The 26322-nt window shown below is 36.6% G+C and overlaps 1 protein-coding gene across 13 annotated transcripts in view; it reads left to right on the top strand.

Annotated features, from left to right (window-relative positions):
• Positions 1–26322, top strand: part of ADAMTSL3 (ADAMTS like 3) — a 200663-nt gene that overhangs the window by 129863 nt on the left and 44478 nt on the right. For all 13 annotated transcript variants that reach the window (XR_014588478.1, XM_083849612.1, XM_083849611.1 and 10 more), the window contains 8 exons: positions 693–767; positions 8602–8759; positions 9743–9854; positions 12569–12707; positions 14307–14357; positions 18533–18737; positions 19613–19760; positions 21183–21267. Coding sequence is in view for 12 of the 13 variants with exons in the window: in XM_083849612.1 (XP_083705738.1) it covers positions 693–767; positions 8602–8759; positions 9743–9854; positions 12569–12707; positions 14307–14357; positions 18533–18737; positions 19613–19760; positions 21183–21267 (973 nt within the window). In the remaining variant the exon portion in view is untranslated. The remainder of the gene's footprint in view (positions 1–692; positions 768–8601; positions 8760–9742; positions 9855–12568; positions 12708–14306; positions 14358–18532; positions 18738–19612; positions 19761–21182; positions 21268–26322) is intronic.

The following is a 26322-nucleotide window of genomic DNA, read 5'->3' as shown; positions in this document are numbered from 1 at the left end:
ATTTATATATGAAGAGGCTATTTAGGCAGCCAAGAGCTGTTTTGTATTGACATGTTCTATTCAGGGCTGGTTTGGTTTATAGTTAATTTTAAATTGGGGCTCTTACTGGAAGGAATGATCTTATATGGTAAGTTAGATGTAGACGCTGTTATAATATATACATTATAGCTAATATATAGTTGCTTTTAACTGGTCTGTAATTGGTTAAGGGTTGGTGTTAAGTAGATGATTTATTTCCTGTAAGTCCTGCCACTTATTAAAGTTGTGACCTGCAGCAGGAAATGAGGTGTGGGCAAAATGAGACTGAACAGCTGCAGGTTTTTGTAAGGGGGAAGTACTACTTAGCAGATTCCTTATGTCAATTCGGTGATTAGGAAATAAAACTAAGACAACAGAGTGTAAATATGTTCCTAATACATTACTGACATTTCGGTTGTTTTTGTTAATAGCAAATAATTTTCCAATAGCAAGAAAGATTTACAAGTCCACGTGTAGGTCTTAATAGTTACATAGCATAGCAAACGGACTCAGTATACTGTACTTAATAAAATAACATGATTATTTTTAATAGAAAAATTGTGAAACCTGTTCAATATTTTCTTAGACACATTTGACAGTTTTCAGTCTAGTTATGTGATGTGCAAATTCCCTTATGTAGGATAACTTCTAAAACAGTTCTTTAATTTTCCTAGGGGAAGAAACCGTGATTGCTGTACCACATGGGAGTCGCAGTGTGAGAATTACACTCAAAGGACCAGCACACCTTGGTATGAGTGAGCTGTTTTATGTATTTATTCATAGGCAGAAGGACCTTGTATGTGAACTCATCTAAACTTTGAGAATATGGGTAAGATCATGACCTTGATTCCTCTTCTGATCTTCAATGTCTAGCTTTGACATAGTCTTACTGAACACCAAAAGTCTACTTAGTAAAAAGAAATAGTATAAATACTGGTAGTTTCTTAATTCATCTAAAACAAAGAGTTCTTATACAAGAAATGTAAAATTAGGTACAGTCTTAAAATACATGCAAACCATTCCATCAAAATTACTTTGAACGGATTTTGTGGGGGATCGATTGTACTCATCCCAGCACAAGATTTCTGTTGAAGAGTTTCAGATAGAGAAGAGACTTGTAATGGACTGTGGAGTCTAGATCAACTATTCTAATCCATAAAAGGATCAAAGATGATAATTTCCATGTCTTGTGGGAAGGAAGCATTGTGATTTAGTTCCATCTGGATTTTAGCACAGTCCTGTGATTTTGAAAGTATGAGCAATTATGGACATGTGTGAGCTTAATCCTGCAAGCTGTTGGCTATGTTAACTCTAATTCAGCCAAGCACTTAAGTGCAGGCTTAACACTAGGCATGTAAATCGTCTAATTGAAATCATATCTTTGACCTAAGAGCTACTAAAGACACTTGGTCGATGAGCAGTGTTCAAGTAAAAGTAATCTAAATAAAATGAAGTAAGGTAAACAAAAGACATGAAATAATCTACACAAGCACTGTTTCCTTGTAACACTTTTGGTCATGATGATCTACGAGAAACAGCTTGCTATTCTGTCAGGTTTCCTAATTATTATTTTTTTATTATTTTTTACTGGGAGACTGATGATAGCATCTATGGTAATTTCTTTACCCATCAGCCTGCTCTAGATATAGACCTAATCATTTCAATGGTAAGTGGGGCTGCCATACCAAGCAGTGAACTAAATCATTCATTTAACATTTAGAGCAACTTTTTATTAGTAGAAGTGGAGGGTTTAGTCTGAATCACAGATGTAAAAAGGACTTTTATTGCTATGTGATATGTAAACAGAAGAAAGAAATGCATTTTAATAGAAAATTTCTCTTTCTGTTTGCTTTGAAGAAAATACTGTCATTTTGAAGAAAGAAAATTGAATAAGACTTTCATTTTAGAGCAGCTCTGGAGTCACTCCTAGACATAATACTGATATCAACAATGTGCAAAGCAAAACTTAATCTTAAAATAACTAATATTCATGCAAAAATGTTGCAAGGAGTATATGAAGTAGTTGTCTTGATCACTGTGAGTCGGGACTCTTGTTTTGGTCTTTCTTATTAGTTCTGCAGAAGGAAGTTGTTGTTTCAACTTCATATGAGGAAAAAGTACTGGATTCAGTGGCTCCTGGGGGATTTCTGGAAAGCTCCAGAGGAATGCAGCAGCAACTCGTTAACTAAGTACAGAGTGCTCCTGGCTTCCTACCCAGGGTGGTTCCATAAAGAAGCTGTGGCTTGGCATTACCTTTGTTAGCTAGTTCTCTAGCTGGAAGAGAATTGTGAAATGTTCCTTTAACCACTTCCCCCAGCACATCTGTTTGCAAATCTGTGAGGATTTAGACGTTTGTTACCTAAAGTATTTAAAATGACAGAGGTGAAAAACAAGAGACAGCAGTGGGGCTGAAGGTTGGAAATTGCATTGCTTCCTAGTCAGATCTCAAGAACCTATGTTCCTGAGGATGTGCTTCGGGCTTATTTGTTTGTCCTCCTTTCTAACTGTACATACGGTTGTGGGTGGTGTTTATCACTTTCAATCTGATTTGACCAAAGTGATCTTTGGTCTGCAACTTCATGGGCTTCAGCGACAATATGTTGGTATAAGTAAAAGTAAAGGCAGAATTTCAAAAATAATCACTTATAATTTCAAGCTCCATTTGTCAGACATGTTCTTCCTGGCTTGTAAGGAGCTGAGTTTACCAGGCGAGGCAGAGACTATTTACTGCAGAATTTTATACTGCCTCCTGTTGCCTGTTTATGTTTGCTCTTCAAGTAAAAGCAGCAATAGCAAACGCTCAAAGAGCACTATGGAGTGTCTGGCACTTTTCCCTTTATCCTGTGTTCTTTTGTGCTTCATCCTGGGCTTTCTGATCTGCTCTTGTTCCAGGGAAGCACAGCTGCTGGATTAATCAAAAATGGAAATCTGGTTGGAGCTGTAGTGCATAACAGATTTGAAACAAATAAATGCTCCAAACATTGTTTTGCAATCAGCAGCTTATGTTTTAGGAAAGAGTTATTATTTCTTTGTAGCTGGTATTTTGTTTATGTTTATGGACAACTTAACATAAGTAACAGTGTCATCAGAGAGCATGGGTGTTACTTTGATGGTACTTTTTTGCCTTTTTTTTTTTTTTTTAACAAATAGGTCCCTCTTACATCCATCTGCTTGGGTTTTGTGAATTATTTTGTGGAAAAGAACCAAATAATTTGTATAAAACTGGCTATGAATGAAATATTTCACTGTGTTGGTTTCATTTTGGTTTGGACTATATTATAGCTTTTTGATCAGTTTTTTTAAGAGCGTTATAATCAAAAGAAAGACTGAAAGTTCCCTGAAATTAATCTTCCAGCAGAAGAAACAGGAAAACCAGAAGTGAATATTTTTACAAGTGGCTAATGCTAGATAACTGAGTTCATGAACTTAGGGAGGTTAAATTTCACTAAAAAGAACTGAAACTCTTTTCCTCTTTTTGTCAATTTCTTCTTCACTTGCAGTGATTTGCATTATTTGACAATATTTAGCTATAAATCTATGCACTGCTTTGTCTTCTGACAGTTACTAAGGGGATGACAATGTTGCTTGTGTTTTCGAAAGAATTAATTGTTTTATTTTGGGCCCCTGTCTTGTACTATGTACGAATAAATTGCACCCATAAGAGAGCTTTTGAGCAGCAACATTACTTGCTCCTCCTTGCACTGGGAGCAGGAGCTGTTTCCCTGGAATTCTTCCATGCATCCCTAGACACAGTGGGAGATCTGCAGTGAGTTCCCCATGCCGCTCTGCTGTACTCCTGCCTGCCACTAAGAGTGGGAGGCTTTTGCAGTGTATCTTCCAGCTACAACTGGTAAGAAATTTTCATAGGGGTTTATTTTTATTTTTTTAATCCTGGCAGGGGAAGTAACACAAAGTAAGACTGTTCTAGGTCTTTGGCACCTGTGATTATCTTGTTAGAAACAGGTGATTAGTCAGGAGAATTCCCTGTCCTACACGTCTGGAGTCCTAAAGACCCAAGGAAATGTTTCACTAACTTAGAATGGGGAACCTTACCGCTGAAGTAAAACTCTGAAACTCTAGTTTCATAGGAGTCCTATACTCCTGAGGATCCTATTGACTTTACGTGAAGTTGGAGGTACTTGAGATCCGCCGATTTGACTCTTATTCAATAAAATGACAGAATAACACACACCATGAATTAATACTTAATGTTAAGCAGTGTAAGTTTGGGGTCAAGTCTTACAAAAGCTTAATCCAAGAATGCTGAGTTCAGGATATTTTTGTAATGCTGTCAGGGAAAAAAAAAAACCTGTCATAAAACAACAAACAAATATGTGTAGTAATCATCTAAATATTTGTTGCTTTTTCTGTGATTTGTTTATATCTGTTTGTTTCTAATCTAAATGCATTAGACAATGGTGAACTTCGATTCCCAGGGAATTATTTTTCCTCTTTGACAAAGTACAGTTGACTCATCACTAGATTCCTACCCTATGACCAAGGAAAAGTCATTTTGTAGAAGCATCATTCTTTAAACTTCCTTCTAGCCATGTATGTGACCCTTGTTATATATAGGATAACATATACATAGAATTTGTTATTCCATAGAATAGTGGAACCTAATATTTAAAAATCTGGAATAATGTTGGTGCTTTTTTGAGGAAGTTAATTTACTCTAGAATGGCATCTCTGTCTATGTTGGGCGTGCTCCCGATTTGTGTTTTAGAAGAACTTAAGAAGACAGTAAAGATGCTCTTGGAGTGCAGCATTCAGAATATGTTTTCATTGCATGTAAAAAGAGATGCTCTTAACATAAATTATCTAGTCGAAATTAAATAACTGTAAAGTAGTAAAAATACAAGGTAGTTGGAGAAAGAGTGTAATTATAACACATTAAAAGGTTCCTTTCAGATAAGCTTGAGCTCATCTAAGAGCTCCAGGTTCAAAATCAAAGGTACCATTGCTTTTCTGCTATTTTAACCTCTCACTTGTGTTGTGATAGCTAACCTCGATGAATAATAGGCTGTATTATACAATTGTGACATTACATTGAGCATGACAGACATTTTAATGACGTTATTTAGGCATAGGTATGCCTCTAGCATAAAGTCTCTGTCACATAGAGCTGAGCATTTCTACCTGTTTATTAAAATCAATTTCTAGAGGGTTGGCTTCTTGTGGAGAAGATGCCCTGGAGGCAGCCACAGTCCAGTCACAGTAAGTACGGGCAGAGTAGTAACTCTCCACTTCACATTTAGTGTAGACAGAGGAGAAAGTAAAAACCTTGTGGTAAGACAGTATGGGATTTCTTACAAGGAATGACAACGCTTTCATGGCTAGATGGTCCTCCAAAGCCTTTTCCTGCAAAAATGACAGATTTTATGTTAACTTTTTACAATTTCCTTAACAGTCCTTTATTTAAAAACTACATCTAGTATATCTTTAATTTTGATTTCTCCTGCAGAGTTTTTAAGGGAGTACCTCTGTATTTGATTTCAGTAACAGGATTAGGAGATAAAAACTTGGTCCTTTTCCTTTGGGTTAAATTGCAAAACTCTGTATCTCTTCCATGAGACAGGATAAAATAAGCTGACTGTCAAGATCTAGCACTTTAAAGTGCTTAATAGGTTATTTCTAACTATTCATTAAAATGATGCTTATCTTACTAAGTATCGTATCTTTTTTTTTTTACAGTCAGCATTGCCTTATTCCATTTTTCTGTGAACTCATTATTCATGAAATCATGAGCAAAATTGTGTTGTTCCAAGTCATGTTACAAGCAGCTTCTGTGAAACAACCTTTGCGTAGTGCTGTAAGTTGACTTCATTACAGTAGAGCCTACTGCATTCTGAAGACTTCCTTAAACTGTATCAAAAAATGGCTGTGAATCTCTTGAATCATTTTCTTCTTTTTTATGTTGCTTCATTAGGGAGCTAGGTTGAATTGCCCAAACCTTTTTTGTGGGGAGGCATTCAGTATTTTAGTTCTGATTTGGAAGAACTTGTGAATTTCTGATGACATCTGTACTGCAGCTATTTTTCTTGAAAGATCTAGGAGTTATATGTGCTCGTGAGCAATATACCATTCTTCAGAATTACTGGGGGGTTGATTTTATCACTTAAGATATCCCCTAATTCTGAAAGTATCTGTGGTATTTCAGATGACTTCAAAGCAAAATTTAATGCCTTTATGTAGGTGTCCACCAAGTCCCCAAAAGGCAAACTCCAGTATCTCACATCAGTTGTAAATGCTGCTGAGTATTTACTTGTTCTTAAGGAAATCAGTGAACTACTTATACAACTTACAGAAATACACTTGGGTATATTCCTGTCTAGGTGAAGTGTTGGGCCTATTTTTTCCTGTTGTACTTGCACTGCTTTGCTTTTGGTGAAGCTGATAAACAATGAATTTGTTTGGTTGTACCTTATTCTGATTTTTCATGATTCTTTGGTGTGTGTATGTTTGATTGTTTTTGGTTTGTTTGTTTGTTTTTTGGTTTTGGTTTTGGTTTGCAGGTCTTTCTATATGTCTTCTGGAAAACTTTCCATTCTCATTACTTTGTAAGATTGTATCATGGGTTCTGGTACAAAGTACAAGGAGAAACTCTTAATTTCGTATTCAGTATCGGATATCATAGAAACAGTTCTTGAGTCTGATTCATAACTTTGGTGGTGTGTTGGTGGGTTTTTTGGTTTTTTTTTTAAGCAACTTTTAATTACTATAGGAATATATATATATTTAATTAAGCTGCTGATCACAGATCAGCTACTGCTTGCCAGTTTGTCCTTTCCTGTAACTGGTTGTTTTATTCTTCCATTGATAAGGGGCCATGTGGCTGTGATCAAATGAAATGAGTCCTTCCTTATTTTAAGGACATTATTCTACATTCTTCTACTTCGTTTCATAAATCAATCTGAAGAGAAAAGGGATAAAGGGGTTTCTTTCAATGTCATGCAAATATCTTTTGCCCACATTAGTGATTTTATAAGCCTTTATTAGAAGAAAAAAAAAAAAAAGAATGCTCTTCATTGCAAAATAACTGTAACTCTGTCGAGAAATGAGTAGTTGGGAGAACTGGCCATTGTGGGCTGAGGAAGAAAAATGAGGAGTCACTAAAGAAAGACTAATTTATCTGATCCTGTCTCTGGGGATACGTCTACACACATTATATATTGTAAACTGCATTAGGTCACTGTAACTGTGTCTGCATAATTTATACAATATAAGCTTACAACATTTGAACAAAGTATAAAAATGCTTTAGATTAGTATTTCTATTTTTGTCCTGCCTGTACAGTATTTATTGGTATGAAACTACTCCATTCTGATACACCTTTATCCATGACAGGCTTATAGTAGTATAGTCTGCTCTCCTTTATGCAACATAATGAAAGTATAGACTAAGTGGCTAGCTGGAAAAATCAGTGATACAGCAGACATAAAGTTGGCCCATTGCTAGTAGTCCTGATGAAGGTGGAATCTTCAGGTGAGATTCCCATGCCAGCATTCACCTGACGTGGATAAAATCCTGCAGAATAGTACTGGAGTGGCCACATTGACCACTGACCCACATGTCAGTCTGTGGCACCTGAACTCTTGGATTTGTAGCTGCAAAGTTAGTAGAGCTATAAACAGAGCAGTCCTTGCATCCATAAATTAAAATGATCACAAGTTGGTGAAACAGCAGCTTCACTTAAAATTATTAAAAAAAAAAAAAAACAAACACTTTTTGAGCTTATTTATAGTAATATGTAGTCCATGCCTTCCTCATAAACTGCCTTGATGGATTGTTACCAGACCAGTGTATTTCAAGTCATGTCTTGCTGTACACATACATTGTATTATGCAGACCCCAGAAATTCTGCCTTCCTTATGAGTATCTTCCTTTAGCTTTGTCAGCTTATAGTTCAGTCAGTTTGCTGGAAATGACTCAATCCTAAAATCCTTCATCTGTCTTCTGGAGGTTGTGGTCTGTTAGTTTAATCTGTTTCCAAGGAATGCAGAACAGCACAAAAAGGGTTTTCATCACCACCTGTTCAGAGAAAGGGACATACATCAGGCATTGCTGCAGCTACTGACCTCCTGGCCTTGTTTTTTGCTAACATGGGAAATATTTTGAGTTAAGTTTATGACCTCTGCAATGGGTAGAGTGATAAAAGTATTGAGGTGAGCAGTGAGTTTGATGCCATTCAGGCTTCTCTGGAGACCGATTGCTGAAACCGCTACTCTAGAGTTGCATCAAGTATAAGTTATTTTTCTGTGTATTGGTTCTATCCATTTTGTGAGTTTAAGCATGTCCTGCTGAATGTATTGCTTTATAACTGTGTCGAGCGCTTGTTCTAGGAAAAACTGTCTTAGAAGTGCTTTTGGTATGAAGGATTAGTATGATCCTGTGTTGACACGTGCAATCATGCATCAACCTATAGTCTGAAGTGTCTAACGTTCTCACAGATATTCTGTATATTCTTTTAATGCACTTATACTGCTACTTCTTGCAATGCAGAGTTACGAACAATACTTTCTGAGTTCCTTGAAAAGAGAAAATGTCCTGTTTAAATTTACAAATTGCATGTTTCTTCCCTAGTTATAGAGTCAAAGACACTACAAGGAGAAAAAGGAGAACACAGTTTTGATGCTCCTGGAACATTTGTAATAGAAAATACAACTGTTGAATTTCAGAAGAGTACAGACAGGGAAATCATAAAGATCCAAGGACCTCTTGGAGCAGATTTCATTATGAAGGTGCGATGTGTGTATGTATGTATAAGTCTACTAACATATTGCAAGTATATGTAACAGAGTAGGCGGCTGTCCATCAGGTTATAGTAATACAACAAAATCTTTTATATAGCAAATAAGAAATCCTAATTAAAGCCCAGAATTAATTTATAGTAAACATATCCAGACAAATTAAAATGTTATGAGGTTAACACTTTTAGTGTGGTAGAAAGTACTATGGCATCTTTAATGGAAAAATGTCCAGGACTTTTCTTTTAAATACTGCTGAAAGAATAACAGCATAGTCCTGTGCACTGGATTGGTGTTAATCCAATTGAAGACTGCCACCTACTGAATCTGAACATTGCTTCCAGCAGCACCCTAAAATCTCCTTTAGAAATTGCTGATCCAACTACTGCTTCTAATTCTCTTATACCCAGATCACATATCGATGTCTTGTATCATATATGTGCAAATTTTTTAAAGTAGAAATGTATCAATAACTGCCAAAGGGAGGTAGTCATACAATTTTCCACTGGAAATGGCATGTATTTCAGTATTATCATGCCACTTGCCTTTATCTGTTTTGCTGTAGAAATTGGCTTTCAGTAATGTTTTATTACTTTGCACTTTTGATATTAAATGTGCAGTAATACCTGCCTAAATATGAACTAGTATGTTTAGGTCAGTTCTAGACTTCCCCTCCAGCAAATTTTTAATATTTTGCTGATAAAGAGATTAGGCAGAAGAATACAACTGGGAACTTTGCCAAGCAAGGATTGATAATCAAATAGTCATATTAGTACCTTGAAAAATTTGAAAAACAAAGTAATGTACAAGAGTTTGACCACTGGAAACTTAAATTTACTGTTACTCTGGCATTTCTAGAGGTTTTATGCCTCTTGTCGTATTACTGTCTGCACTGTAGTTACCTATAAATTATGTTTTGAAATGTCATGAACAGTGGAGTACAATATACACATGTGTTGTAATGGAAATTTCTCTAGACCAGGTACTCTGGATCCAAAGAAAGTGTGGTTCAGTTCTTTTTCTATCAACCTATCAGTCATCAGTGGAGACAAACTGAGTTCTTCCCCTGCACAGTGACATGTGGAGGAGGTAAGTAATGGCAATTCTTCAAGAGTGTTTACAGGAGAAAATTGAAAGTGGCTAATCTACAACTTTCATCTACATCTTATTCTTTGAAATGTTTGTGTTTCTTTGCACACTGGTAGTTCTTCAGAAAAGTACATGCCAGAGTAGCAGGTAAGTTGGTTCAGTTAGTATGAGAAAAGTTTTTCATCTTCTATTACCAGAAGTCATACTCTCATTAGGAATGATCACTTGAGTAAGATCTTTGATTAAGATATAAAGAATTGACATTCAGAGTGGAAAATATTGATTCCTAAAAGATATTTTAGGAAAGTAAACAAAGAAATACAAAGAGAAAATAAAGATAATTCAAAGAGTAAAAGACGGCATTTCTAGCCACGGTGGTGGACATGAGGTTGAGTTTTAGAACACTTAGTTTAGAAATTAGTTACACAGAAAGCAGAATAATAAATAGAATTTAAGGGACAGCTACTATCGACACCTGTGGCTGTCTGATCCTAGACATGTGGTCATGACTGTAGTTAGAGCAGAAGGTAATATGTTGTAGCTTCTACTCCTGGCTTAAACACTACAGTTTATACAATGCTTTGGTGAAGTGCCGGTCTGCTTTGCTACTGCTTATCCAGCCAAGTCCCCTGTTTGTCATATCTCGTTCTGAAAGAAACATGGCCTTGTGTTGCGAGGAGTTTTTGACATCACAGATAGCTATTTCAGTTCAGCCAGCATTACCCAGGTCACCTGAAAAACAAACTGAGAGATCCTGTAGCGATGCTGGTGTAGTAATTTTCGAGGAGAGTACACACATGGTTTAAATAATTACTTGGGACATGAGTAAAAAGCATCAAAGATGTTTAAGGCACAGGTAAAGAGTCTGGGGATCTTTTGATGGACCATCTGTTTTGGCACTTGCACCTCACTTTAATCTGAAACACACAATATAAATGTGTGGTTCCACATGAAACTACTGTATCTTAAAAGATACTTGGTCTCATGAATTTGAATTGGGATACTTACTAGATGTGTGAATGGCAATACATATTCTCTGATGCTTCCAATGAATAGTACTTATGAATTTTACCTAATCTATGTGACAAGGCAAGAAGTATAAAGCTTCGCAATTATTTTTGAGGACTGCATGTAAACACAAAGTTACCGGCTCAAATATGGCCTTATTCAGACCAGTGTTACGGTTTGAAAATTCTAGGCATATGTCAATCTCTTTGAAATTAGTCCTTGTTTTCAGTGCCCTACTTTGTGGCCTTTTGGCTGCATGTCTACAATATGAAGCTTGTGTCTTAATCAACAGAGCTTGACACTCTTGATGGCAGTCCTGAGAGAGTCCAGTGAGTGAAAAAGCGCAAAACCAAGCTACTGCTTACCCATGAAAGCAGCAGTGTTAGGAATGGCATATTACTGAGGCATGCAGGGAAGTTGTATTACAGCTGCCTGATTAAACCTGTTGTCTAATGTTGTTTTGGTATCCAAATTGTGTGTTTGGCATCTCTCACTGGCAATACAAGAAAAAGTTCCTCATAACAGAGGCTTGGAATCACTGCACCACCATTCCTCACTTGAATTCTTCTACATTTAGTTCTGTAATCTTCATGTGTGGGAAGGGGGAGTGTGACAGGGACATGTCAGAAAGCACAGTCAAGCTTGAATGAGAAAGAACATTTAAAAATTGTATTAATCTTGTTTGCAAGTGGCATATCTCCTGGGTACTTTCAGTACTTACAAGAACAGGAACATGCTCTGAGCACTGGAACTGTTTAGTTCTTCTTTATGGTTATCACCCTCAAGCATGATGACACTTTGAATCAGCCAAGAGACACAGAAATGAAGCCATTGATATATGATACTATAGCAATTTCAGTAGACACTGGCACTTGCACTGTTAGTTTATTGACTCCATTTGGATTTTCATTCTTGTGGTTTCAGACTTTTTTTTTCATTGCGCATACCAGAACATCCTCCTCCTCTCCTCATTTTAAGTCCAAGTCAGCTCTTCTGAATGAGTCTTTTTTTCTTAGCCAAAAAAGAAACCTAGTGGTTTATAAAACTCAGATCCCTTCTGTTAACCAGTCTTTCCACATAGATTTTTTTTTTCACCAAGTAGTTACTTCAAGTTTTCTTTTGTTGGCTCTTCAACTAGGAATGTTCTTGAAACTATTTCTTGGTTTTCTGTGGTTTAACTTAACAAAGATTTGGATCTCCTCTTCAATTCCTCTGTCTTTCTGTTTTAAGTTGGTGGTTTTTTTGTTTGTTTGTTTTTTAGCATGTATGGTCATGTAATAAGGCTCTTATTAACATATCTGGTAACTCCTCCTTGGGGGAATTGTGGAATGCATAGTAAAACTGTATGACTTTGTAGGCTCAACCTTGTGATAGGTGAGCTACATTTACTTGTATACCTGTGTCACAAAAATATGTATGCATTTACTTGTATCCTTACAGTATTACTACAGTAACGTGTCAGTCTCATCTAGTGTTAGGCTAGGTTAACATCACTGTTATATTGAATAACCTTAAATGAAGATATAGTCCTGCAAGTTCCTGTGCAGTGTTTCCTTGTCTGAAAGCAAACCAAGGAAAAGTAACACTGGAAATTAACTAAATGGACAGCAAATTGTTTGAGAAGGGAAAACAAACAACAAGAAACAACAACAAAATCTGCTTTAATTTATCTCCTTTACCATATTTTATCTTTGCTTCTGCATTAGGTTATCAGCTTAATTCCGCTGAATGTATGGATATTCGTCTGAAGCGTGTTGTTCCCGATCATTATTGTCATTATTATCCAGAAAATAAGAAACCGAAGCCCAAGCTAAAAGAATGCAACATGGATCCCTGTCCTTCTAGGTTTGTATGAGAAATAAATGTAAGTGTGTGCTATAAACAGTTACTAAGGAACTAGCAGGCGTATATATTTGATTTTGGTTCTTTTCACCTTTAAGACTACTCAGTCTTGGTTGATTATTGCATACATTAAAGGCTGACGTCTGTCACCACTATCAATGGGTTTGTGCCACTTAAGTGCTGTACAGCAGGAGACCTTGCTTTGCATAGATATTGCAAATATCAGTTTGTCTTTGTTGAAGGGCTAATTATACCTTCTTTATTATGCTGACAGTTAAGGCACTAGCATGAAGATTTTGTAAGGTTTTGTGAGAAGGAGTGATTGTTTATCTGTTTTTCAGTTTTATCGATGCTGCTATTCAGAATTTTTCATTAAAGACAGGCAGTAGCTCTAGTTCTCAGTCATCATACAAGCTTTGTGGTTTATCTTGGTTTATTCATACACCTAACAAAAAATCTCATTCTTCATTTGTACCATGGTATTGACAATAGTTTGGGGCTTCTGTTGATTTGTTGGTGGTGGTTTGTTGTTTGTGTGTGTGTGTTTTTTGTGTTGTTTTTGGTGTTATTACTATTACATTAAGAATAGAAAAAAAAACATTCAAAATAAATATATTTTTGGTACAAATGCCACAGGATATTATTGCCAAATTATAAAGGCTACAGTATATATAAATTGTATTAAATTGCACTACAGTATTTCAAACTAACTTTTGGATTGTCTGGTGAGGTTTCCTGGCTGTGCTAAAGAATCTTAAAATAACATAGCAGTATCAAGTCCCAGAACCTCACATTAATATGCCAGCTGGCCGAACTAGAGTTATATGCAAGAAGAAAAGGAAACACTCTCAATGGATTTCATTTCCTATAGCTAAACTGTCCATTTCCTTTCATTCCTGTTGAACATAATCATTGATAGTGACCTCTAATAGTTATAGATGTGCAGGCTTTCAACATTTTTTCCTGGAGAGCTGATCACTCTATGGAGTGGTAAGACTTCAGTAATGCTTAATGGCTGTGGTTGCCAAATGTTACAAACTTGGAATGGGAAAATTAGAGAAGGAAGTGTAATTAACTTTTTCCTTTCACATTTAATTTATATAGACAGAAAAAGGGAAGTACTACTAGATATAATAACATATTTTGTAGCATTGGAAGTAAGGCTTTATGCTGTGCAATTCACAGTAAACAGCTCTAGAAGGATGCTAAAGCACCATTCAGACCTATCTAGAATTAATCCTGCAGTGCATTTATTTCAATGCTACTCATGTTCTTCACAGGCCTTCATCACAGAAGTGTGAGAATTTACTTGTTAATAAAGTAGCACAGATAGAGGATTTTATTTTTCAGTGATCCTGCTGAAGGGTTCCTTTTTTTTTGGTGGAATGAAATGAAGAAACTGTGTGGTGAATAGTTCTCTATACCTGCAAAACAGTTAAGATTATACCAGTCATTGCTGGCTACAGGGGTAATATAATAAATGTAAGATTCCATCATTTCACGTTGGAAATTGCTTACTTTAAGCATGATCATGTTGAGTATGAACTTAGTTTATAGTCTTGGGTATGAAAAATAATCATGCAATATTTATTTTGTTGACAGTGATGGATTTAAAGAAATCATGCCCTATGATCACTTCCAGCCACTTCCTCGGTATGTATAATCAGAATAGCATGTGTGTCAGTGTTAGCACAGTTTTGACTGCAAATATACTTTTTGAGTACTAAGATTGTGGAAAATCATCTTCTATTTTTGTTGTTGTTGTTGTACAGGAGAGCAAGCGTATAACAGTCTTGTACTTCAGTTTTGAAGCTTATGAGTTATTTCAATATGCTCTGGACGATTAGCTTAACAGTAAAAGCTTAATATGCTCTTCTTGGAAACATCGACTTAAAAGACTTTAGAATAAAGAGTTGTTCCCCTAACCACCTCCTCCTGTTGTACTGTCAAGAAGAGCATCTCTTTTAAAATGCATGCATGGATTCTTTTACTGAAAGAGTTTTAGTTTGAAAATGTAAGCAGTGAATATATTCACTTATACATCTGGTCTCCCTATGTTAAAGGACTCTTCACTTCCTCTTCACTTGAAAGATCTTATTTTTTATTATTTAGACCTACCTTCTATTTAGTGACTTCAAGGCTGACACAGCATTTTAAAGATACTGAGTTGTCTGAATGTCTATTGCCTAAAATTGTCATCAGAGCACAGTTTGTTGCATTTTATTTTTTTCACCTGCATTAATCATGGGATTGTAAAGCTTCTCTGGAAGGTTTAAATGTTTTGTGAAGGACGTTAGGACTAAAAAAGCATTGAGCTAGACTTACTATTAATGCAAAGAATTGTAGTCAATGGAGTTAGATGTGTATTTATCCCAGTTGAAGCTCTGATCTAGTATACCAGGAAATGAATAATGTATATTTTTCTAAAGGAGTGAAGATATGAAGTAATACGAATGAAATCATAGATTTGCATGGCTCACTGGAGCTACTGATTACAGCTGATATAAATGGCCATAGTTTATTTCTGTAACAATTTACGCTTGCTGTGGATCTGCTGTCCTGTGATGTATTTTGGCTTTCATACATAAATTGAGATTTTTTCCTTTACAGCTTTATCCTGTAAAATTCCATAATTGTTCTGTCTCTCTCTCCTTCCATTGCTTCTGCCAATTTCAGTTCCTTTGTGCTTCGCATATCCTCTGGAAGTCAGCACAACTTATTTACACAAGTATTTTATCTTCTGAACCACTCAGAGCTTGAAGACCAGTTAGAAGAGAAATTTAATCCCCTTTCTATGCTTTACTGTGCTCAGCACGTTTGCATGATGCTGTGGTGAGATAGATAATGCCTGTGATAAAACTGTGGCAGGTTCTCTGATTTCAAACATTGAGAACTGCAGACGAAGGCCCACCTCATTTCAGCACCTCAGTGTGTACTGTCAGAAGGTATCATGGTCTTCCTGATAGGGCAGTGCTCAGGAGTAAGAACTGTAAAATAGCAGCAGACAGCCAAGCAGGGTGCAATGTTGATGCCATCAGGATAGAAAGAGAGGAAATGGGGCAGGCTGATTCACTGTGTTCCTTCCATTGGGAGGGCACCTAAAGAAACACACCAGAGATGTAAAAACACCTTATCTTTTTGGAATTACTGAAAGAAAACAGCAGCTGAAACAGTTTGTATACTTGCATCATGATGTGAATCTGGTTCAGTGTGGACACAAGTCTTGCTTCAGCGTAGCACGGTGTGCCTTCTCTGTGCTGTTGCCTGTAAAGTAATTGCAATGCATTAGTCTGCATCAGTTCTGCTGGGCTCTTTCCACATTTTCCTTCTGCTTTCTCTTTTCTTACCTGTTCACATGCTAACTCAAAACTGTTCTTGCGAAGCAGGCAGAAAATCAGTGTTGTAGATATACTTGAGCAAAGCTGTACAGGCTCCCTCACCTTGACCAGCAGTCATACATCACACCTCCTACATAACACAAGGGCCATGTGCAGGGCTGCCTTGCAGTCCTGTGGCATTTACCACTACTTTCCCATTCACATGAGGAAGTTGTGGGAAAGTCATGGTGCGCACCGCAAGATCTTGAAAGAGTTCTCCTGTGGCTAGAGTTGTAAATGCCCCACTGAAATATTTTTACAGATGGAGAATTCTTTTGAAATAAATAGAAAAATTTCCCAGGATGAAAATTTTCTTTTAAAGCTTTTGGAATGCCTCCATTTATTTCAGACTTGTTGGACTGTTGAGGATCCCTTGACAGCTGTGGGTTCTGGAAAGTATCTCCTTGACTGCTTGCCCAAGACCCCCCTTTTCCCCAGTAGCCATGGACCTCACTCCATCTTGAAAATGCTTATGGGAGTATGGGATCTGGAGTGTGTTCGAAACTGATGAGATAAAGAAAAACAACTATAAAACTTTATGCTATAAACACTTGTGAGGCTAATATTACATATAGCACAGTGAGCCTTATATATATAAATCCATGAGCTGCTAATTCATTGAACAGTTAATTGCTCTTTAGTTCCTGACTTTTCCTTTTTCTTTTTTCTTTTTGGGGAAGAAAATGACTTAACACTGGTCATTCATTTAAATCAAAGAAAGAAAAGTGTAGTTGTTCCTCTTCAAATGTATTTTGCACTAGTGATATGATATTGATATTTAGGCATTTAGCCTTATTCTGAATGGTTTTGAGTATATATTCTATGGTTAATGTTCCATGGCTTGCTGTATGTTTCATACTCATTCTTCTGTTGACCTTAAGCATGATTAATATGTTTTTATAGGCAGTCTAAAGAGTTGCTTAAAACAGGAAGTGTCCTTGATTTACCTACCATCATAGAAAATGGGTAATAATTACTTAAATTTGCCTTTGATTTATAGGCCTCTGTCTCATCTACTCCAAAATTCTGACTTCCTCTATGATAGTTAGTCTTGATGAATTGATTTTGGAGGGGTATTGTAGTAGTTGTGTTCATTTTTCATAATGGATATGTTTTTTTCTTATGATCCTTTCTGAGCCCCTGTGATTGTCAGTATGAAATATTTCTAAACAAGGCATTGATGTACTGTAAAATGTGCTGCAGAACTCAACCATTTCCCATAGTTTTGGTTTTAGTTTGGGTAGCTGATGGAAAGAAAGCAAGAGATAGGAGGTGAAGGGTGAAAAAAAATCCTATGGGGCTGAGTGGAAGCTATAGACAAAGGATATAGATGCTTGTAATGTGTAAAAGTGGCAAGAGCTGGAACACTGAGGTTAATTTTTGTTGCAAAGTGGTTGCTTAAATGTACATTTATGCTAAGACCAAGAAATAACTGAAACAAAGCTTGTAACCTAAAAACATCCATGTTCTTAATCCAGAACATGCAGTAATTTCCATCTTTACTGTAGCTAGGTCTAAGACTGTGCATAATTGTCCATTCTGAAGACATTCCCTCACAACCAAGTTGTTTTTCATCCTTCTGTTGGAGGCTACTACCCCACAGCCCTACTTGTTGGCAGGGCTGTACGAGTTTTCCTTAATCTCTGTATCTCCCTGCTTCAGGAGAAATCAACTAGGTTAGCTGAAGTGGCTGAAATGGATGAATAGCTGCCTTTTACTTGAAACAAGTTGGAAAGTATGAATACAAACTCATTCAATGGCATTTTAATGTGGGTGGAAAACTCTTGCAGAACTGCAGTGGTGACCAGCCAAATGGTACCCGTCGCAATTTAATTTGTTCAGGATCCTATGGATGAAGACAGTTTGAGCTGAAATAGCTGATTTTGTCCAAAGTATTAGAATTGCCATAAAAATTCTTTCATGAACAGATTTTTTAAGGGTAGTCTGCATAATGTGGGCAGCAATGAGCAACTGTGGGTAATAACAACCTCAGTCAGCACAGCCAGTTCTGTCTTTGTCTTTGGACTTCATATAATCTCAAGTGTGGTCTCTGACAATGGTAAGAAAAGTACATGTGACCATGTAAATTAACTGTGAAAAATATTCTTTTTAGGTGATGTAGACTATTCGCAAGAAAATCATTCCAGTAATCAAACTCGGTATATTTAAGGTCTTTAACATATATGTGAGAATTAGACATTCAGTTATTTTGGGAAACTCACTTAAATTTATAGTTATTTGTCTTCTCATTTTGCACATGAATTTAAGTCTGGAATAATGCAAGTTAAGTCTAATTCAATGTATTTATATTCAGTGTGTGGTAAGAATCAAGCAACAAAGTATCAGTGAGCTTTAATTACACTCAAGTTGGAATCAGTATTTTGCACTTTAAAAGAGTTTAGAAGAATAAAAAATACCATTGTTTTTAATATGTATGAATTCTTTTTCCAGGTGGGAACATAACCCTTGGACTGCATGTTCTGTTTCCTGTGGAGGTGGTATTCAGAGGAGAAGTTTTGTGTGTGTAGAGGAGACCATACATGGAGAGATTCTGCAAGTGGAAGAATGGAAATGCATGTATGCCCCTAAACCCAAAGTCATTCAGACCTGTAATCTGTTTGATTGTCCTAAATGGGTGGCGATGGAATGGTCTCAAGTAAGTTGAAAAGCAATTTGGACCATTATTTTTTGTTGTTTTTCTTAAAGAAGTCCTATATTCTTATGTTACCGTGTATTTGTGAGCTCAGGGCTACTGAAAAAAAAAAAATGCAAGCATAATTCATAGCACTTACTAGGAGAAGTTTGTGCTAAGTAACTTGGCCTGATAATAAAAAAGTGTTAACATGTCTGTGTAGAGAAAAGCACATAAAATTATTTATGCCTGTTGAATTCTTGCTTTACACGGAGGAGAAATTAGAGTCAGAGGTCAGACCCCTTTGCAATCAGGTTGTTTGTCTCTCAGTTCTTGATAAATGTAATCTTTCACTCCATATAATAGCTAAAGGCATGGCTGTCTAGGGGCTGACATGTCTGCAAGGGTAATTTTCCAGCATTCTTACCTTTCATTATAAGAACAAGAACATAAAGCCAACTTATCTTGGCTGTAGTTATCTGATACAGTCAGATAGCTCAATGCTTCTATAATTCCTTAGTTCATCCAAATGACATCACTGATATGTAGTGAAGAAACATTTCTTGCAGCACGTCTGACCCAGCTTAAACTGAAAATGACCACTCTGAGAGAGCATATTCTCAGTACATAGCCCCTTCTGTTTTAGACTGTTGCCAATCAGATAAGCTTTATAGAACCCCGAGAAATCATTTGTATTCCCAAAACTTAGGCATTTTTTCCAGCATCAACCTTCTTTTTATTCACTTAGCAATGCAAGGTCATATTCATGTGTCTCTGATATCTGATTAATTCTGGAAAGACTTTAGAGAACATACCAGTACTTCAAACTTGCTTTTTGTCAGTATTTGTAAATAGAATAAAAAAGAAAGAGAATGAGATGATTACATTGTCTCCTGCAGTGCACAGTCACATGTGGCCGAGGCTTACGTTACCGAGTAGTGCTGTGTATTGACCACCGTGGGCAGCATGTCGGTGGCTGTAATCCACAACTTAAACTTCACATAAAAGAAGAGTGCATCGTGCCAATACCGTGTTACAAGCCAAGAGGTAACTGGAATTTTGTCTGGGTCTGTTATTGTTTTACATTTTTGTTAAGAGAATTAAAAGCCCCTGGTAACCTTTCAGAAATGCCAGAAGCTGGAATTTACTAGGACTTATTTCAGTCTTGGCAGAAATAGGCATTTTAATTATTGGTGCTAGGAAAAGTGTCCTGCTGATATTCTTTGCTGATAATGTGGTCAGACTGTCATGAAGTGAACATGCTAACCAGCTCTATACAGCTTGGTCAAACTGGGAAAACCAGAATTAACGAGTTCAAGATGGTGAGGAAGAGTTGATCAGTAACACTTGAAATGGAAATGATAGTCTGTATGTGTCATCTGGGATGTTGTTTGTTTGCAACTCATGAAATGTGTCAACATTCTCAGTGGGCTTCATCAGTTAATTGAGTTATAGACAAACTAGTTTCTTTCTCCTCCATTTTTGTATATATAAAATGCCTGGTGAATGAAATGGCAAATTCTCTAAAAGAGTTGCTAAGGCATAAAAGAGTAGATATGAAGGTGAAAGGAAAAACAAAGGTGTATGCGTTGGGCTGGTGGTGGGGAAGTAGTATGTCTTGTCCCTTGCTCATTTCTGTCCCTCTGGGCCCGGAAAATTTTTGTTGGTGCTACTTTCATTCTTTTTTTTCCCCTACATTTCAGACATTCACCATAAAAATTTACACAGAAAAGGTGCAGGTTATCTGTAGATGACCTTATGTTTCTCTACACGATGTTTTCAGACTCCAGACAATTCTTCAAGCACAAAGACTTCAGAGTTAAACCATGAGGTAGAAACCAGCACTGAAATTCTAAGAACCTTTTGTGATTTCACTTAGGTTTGGAGGTAGACATCCTCAACTATCTAACAGTACCCCAAGAAAAAAATCACAGAAGTTTAGGATGTTCAGACAGATAAAAGAAGCTAGAATTTTTGATTTATTTTTTTTTTATGGTGAATTGTAATTTTGGTAAAGCTGGCTAACTTGGTTAGCAAAAATAACATTTCACATGAAAATCTAATGAAGCCACTCCATCTGCAGAATAATGTGTTTTTGCTTTGTTCTGACTTCTTTTTCAGCTATGAACTTAGGTCATAATGATAACCCATTACACTGAAATATAAGCTACAATCTTAACAGAAACTGCCTGCACTTGGGGAAGATGTAGGGAAGAAGTCAAAGATTAAATAGAAATAAAATTGGATTACTGGTACCCTATTAGTAAAACAGTGTCAGGATGGAGCTCAAACATCATGAAGAAATTTCCTAATCAATTTTGTTTTATTATCCAGTACATCTTTATTCAAAAGCATTAGATCAATAGGCAATGTAAAGTGTGAAATGTTAAGATGAATAATGCTAGCATCTACTACTTGCTTTATTTTTGGAGGAATTGCTGAGGTGTTTATTTTCTCTTTCTCTACCAGAAAAAAGTCCTGTGGAAGCAAAATTGCCATGGTTTAAACAGGCACATGAAATGGAAGAGACCAGAACAGTCTCAGAAGAGCCAACGTAAGTACATTGTCTTTTAGAGTGCAGAAACATTTCCAGCATATTTTGCAGATCATCTGGAATGACTGTTGCTCTGCAGTTTGCTTTGACATTTGGCCCTCCTTGGAGATGAGTTGTGTTGTGAGCTGTTCCTAATTTTATGTCTCAACAGCTTTGCTTCTGGAGCTCCTGTTCTGGATGACACAGAGCTACTCTATTAATAGTGTCCCTATTATCATTCAAGCAATGTAAAAAGATCTTAATTTAACCTAATTAAGACTAAAATTAATGCATGTGGAAGCATTTCAGCTGATGTGCAGTAAATAAGTTCAGTTTTATCCCAGACATTGCTGTTACCTCAAGAATGTAGTGGTTCTATTAAAAATGTACTTTTTAGGGTTGCCAGGATTTCCTTGGAGCGGGAGGGGAACAATGCATAAAGGAAGTGAGAAAAACCTGCTGATCTATAAGCTTAGCTGAATCTGTGGGGATAAGCTGTGACATTTTACACACGCGTGTGTGAAATAACATCTGGATTTTTTGAGTCCCTTAAAAGCTGATGAGCGTAAGCCTGACAACACTTGTGTCCTGGGAATGAAAGCATAACCTAAATCCATCTATGCTTGTTCCTGTCCCTTGTATGTTAGGACATCTACAAAGTTGCTTGTATCGCTGTGTACATTTCATGCATATATTCAACTAATATATTCAATATTTAGTATATAACTTTCTAGAAAGTAGAATATTTCTATAAGGGTTTTGTGAGAGTTTTTGAACAGTACTCTGTTGTGTTTAGCCAAATTCTGTACTTGTTTGTAGCAGGTACAGTTTAAAATAATTTAAATAAGCTTACTGAAGCTCATCTAACTTTGGATTTATACTGCTGTATCTGAAAGCAGAGTATGCCCCATAACCTCTTATTTTAATTCCTTCATCTAGCTATTCCTGCTTTTTGGCACACATGCATCAACAGGTGTGATCATGAGTAATAAAATCTTTACACCTGCAGTGACTCACAGAGGAAACCTCTTGCCAAACAGGTGTTAGCATTGTTATGGTGACTGTACTTTAAACTTTTTCCTGCACTAGCCTCTCAAGTCAAGGGTCAACCTACTGTGAGTGGTTATTTCACTCTCCAAATTGGTGGTCCCTGAATTCAGGTAGTGTAGTAGCAAAGTTATAAAAATAAAGGGTGATTGTCAAAGGGAGTGATGCAATCAAATGTGCCTGTTGAATGTCAGCATATCAGAATGAACATATAGGAGGCCACATCTCAAGAGGACTCAGCATGAAGCAATAAAGAAAATCATCTCTAGCATTACAAAATAATCCTGTGGCAACTGTGCACTAATGTAGTCTCTAGGTTTTTAGGATTCTTCAGCAGCAGTCTGACAGAATAAGCAAGGAGGACTGGCAGGGACACAGCATGCTAGTTTAGAATATATTTAGAATATAATAGAGCTGAGCTGGAAACTTTGTAAAGGGTTCCCTCTTACCTTTTCCTCACAAAGAAAGCAGTTATTCATGCCTTCCTAGACATGACTGATCTATTCCACTGTGGCCTCGCAGTGTGAATGCAGCCATGTGTTCTTAGTGTACGTTCTGTCATAGCTCTGCAGCGTTGCAATTTCCTAGATTTTTTTCTCTTCACTTACTCTGGAATTCTAGCTCTTCCTCACTTTCATTCCTGATTCTTACTGTGTCCCAAGGATCTTTCCTTCACATTTTCCAGAAACATCTTCACCCACATCTAAAAGGTTTCTCCAGCCACTTCTTGCTGATGACCCTAGTCAGCTGTCCTCTCTACTGTGCTGCTGAGGTTCTCTTGCTTTCCTAGTCAGGGTACTCTGGACTCTCCTGGGACCCGGCTCTAATGCTCCAGCCAGATTTGTTTATTTCTACCTGCTGCCACCTGCTCTTACTTTACTCTTCTAAGGAAGCTGTCGAGTAAGGAGAAATGAGAAATAACTGATGCCTGACCTCATTTGTTTTTGCAGATTGCCTGTTGGTCATGTAGACGGTGCTTTGCAAACAAAGCAGTTTCTCAGTAGATGCTTTAAATCTTATGCCCTAACTGCTCCGGTCTTTTCTAGTTGGAGTAAGATTTTTGGGTCAGGGTTTAGGATTTTAAAAGAAACTGTACCAGTAGGTTGTTACTTCTCCCAGAGTAAATTATAACAAGATTTCCTTCTGGTTTAGATATGTTTCACTTTGTTTTTTTTGTAATTTACACGATCCAGTGTGATAACTCATAGCCCACCTCTCCCTAGCAGGAGGCTTATCATTTCCTTGGTAAAATGCCATCACTTCTAGTTTTAGTAATTCTCTTGTCATACAAACTTAAACCACAATACGAAGTCTCAACTTCTAGTCCATCCTCTTATTACTACTGTCTCTCTATGTTTTCGTGTGATATTTTAGTTGATAATGAATAAGAGAATAAATGCAGCTGCGTTTTAGAACTCACAAGTGGTGGATATGCCAAAAGGAGCTTGTGGAAGATAAATACTGCTGCTGCTGTGGTCTACCACAGTTGGTGTCCTGAATTTACATAGAGAGGGAACGTTCAAAAGCTCCTTTTTTTTTATTATTAGCAATATAAAAAATGACTGCCCTTAAAGTGAGGCCAAGAAAAATGTAGGTCTGACCTTTTTAGTTTTCAGTTGTGGAATGTGATGACAGTTGATACCGATCATTATTTTAAATGTTCTTCCCTCGAGCCTTCTTAGTTACAGAGGGATTCGCAGAGAAGATTCAGCAAGATTTTTGCATCTTTTTTGTATCATAAGTTAAAGAAATAGACACCTCAACTGCCTTTCCGTGTCATGGTTTAGGACAAAATTGAAATGTCTTCGAAAGCTGATATATTTTTTCAGCAACCCGAGCTAAAAAATAATCACTTGGTTTGTGGAGTTGCACTCAGTAAAGGTGAAATATGGTGTGTTTCATGAAGGTTACTGCTCATTGTGTTTCCCAGTCATTTTCACAGAAATGCCCCCATTGTGCCCATGGTGATAGACAATAACACATTTTTCACTTCTCTGAAAATTTTCTGGTGATTTTGTATATCATTACACTCAAGGTTGATAAAAACTGACAGTGCAACTCCACTTAGATCAGGCAAGGGTGGTGCTTCAGGGAGGGGTAGGGTGCCAGCACTGTGGAAGTTCTGCCCCAGTAAGCGGCCAACATTTTAGATGCTTCTGCAAAATTTTATCCAGGCCCATTGGCGCAGTAGGGTTGGACTGGAAATATCACAAGAGCAGCCTTTTTTTCAGGATTTAGGCATTTCCTGTCTTAACTGAAAGCAAGAACTGCAGGCATTAAGAAAAAAAAAAAAAAGGGGAGAGAGAGAGACACCATGTTTTCCAAGTCTTCAGAAAGCTGGAGAAGGCTGTGCTGAGTTAAGTTTTCAGTTCAGATTTGATTGGGTTGGGTTGGGCTGGTCAGTCCCCTTTTTACCATCAGTAGTTTAAGTTACTGCTTTATTTTCCAGGTCATCCCACACAGGCTTTTTCCAAGTGTGCAGGTGAATGCATGCTTCCCTTAGTGTTAAACTGGTAACAATGCAGGGTGGACATACTCTCCACTGCTTCTGTAGTGTGCGCATCATTAATACCTGCACAGATGACAATGGAAGTATAAGATTTTAACACTGCCCTGATAAGAATATCTGTAGAAAAATTCTAATTGTGAAAAGTTGTGCCTACTCCAATCTGCATTTTTTCTTTCCATTTTTTTTTTTTTTATCTAAGAGTAGTCTCATCTACAAATGTAAAGGTCTTAGAAAAGTTTCAGAATTACAGCCATCTGATCAAATCCATTTTAAATTCATGATGATTTACAGGACATCATAATACAAGTGCTTTGATGCTTCTTAATCCTGACCTGAAACCCCTCTGAGTGTATGCCCAACAAAAGAAGGGTGAATTTCCATTTGCTTCAGGGAAGTCTCAAATCCAAAGCCTTGCCATATGTGTGCTGTGAATGCCACTGAATAAAAAAATATATCACTTCCAGGGTTGATGGAATTTGATTTAATGATCTGTGTCACAGACTTTGGCTGAGAATATGTTGAAAATTAAATCTTAAAAATAAATAAATAAATCTGAACTCAAAATTCAGATATAATGCCAACCTCTGGAGCTCTCACACTATTCAATCAGTTCCTTGTTTGATTTATTATTATTATTGTTGTTGTTGTTGTTTTAACCATCTCCATTGGCTTCTTTTTAAGGTACCTATAATTAAGGACTTTAATAGCTAGTCACATGACTATCTTAGCAAATGCCAAGGTAGAATAAAACATACTTTAGGGTGTTGTTGTTGTTTTTTTAATCTTCACTGTAAAATCCAAGACACTAATATTCAGCAGGAAAACCTCAATTATAATATAGGCTTGCTACAAGTCACAGAAAAAAACTGATAGAATTTTCTGAGTTTCTTTATATTTCTGAGCTTCTTCAATTGTTTGCTAAATGAATGGATTGCTGTGGTTCAAAATTGCCTTTCAGTTACACAGGATTTCAGAAGGATGCATCATACGTTATTTTTGGAATTTTTTAAGGCATTCAGCTAACAGTATACAAAACTAACACATTTCTGGTACGTTGCTGTCATACTTTTACCAGAAAGAGTTCCTTGCTTTCAGACTGTAAACTCTTAGGTGTGGTTAGAACACTGACCAACTCTTTTCAACAGTAAATGTCCATCAATTTTTTATTTCAAATATACATTCAATATACATACTTATACATTTTTATTTTATTTTATTATATTTTATATTATATATTATATATATTGATATATATTATTATATATATTATATTTATATTTTATTATATTTTATATTTTTATTTTATTTTTTAATACAGAAACCAGTCATTTTTGGAGAGAGAAGTCAGAGTTTTGTAAGCCTACGCACAATGACTTTGATCCAATAAAACCCTTAAGCACAAGTTTAACTCTGAGCATGTTACAGTCCTACAGAATTCAAGACTGCTAATACATTTGGTCAGGCACATGCTGAAGTGTTCCATTTAATGAGGGTGATTTTGCCATGGCTGCCCTAGGTAG

This window comes from Anser anser, assembly GCF_964211835.1.
Source record: "Anser anser genome assembly, chromosome: 10".
Taxonomy (NCBI): domain Eukaryota; kingdom Metazoa; phylum Chordata; class Aves; order Anseriformes; family Anatidae; genus Anser; species Anser anser.
The sequence above is the reverse complement of the archived record's forward strand: the minus strand, read 5'-3'. Positions and strand labels throughout refer to the sequence as shown.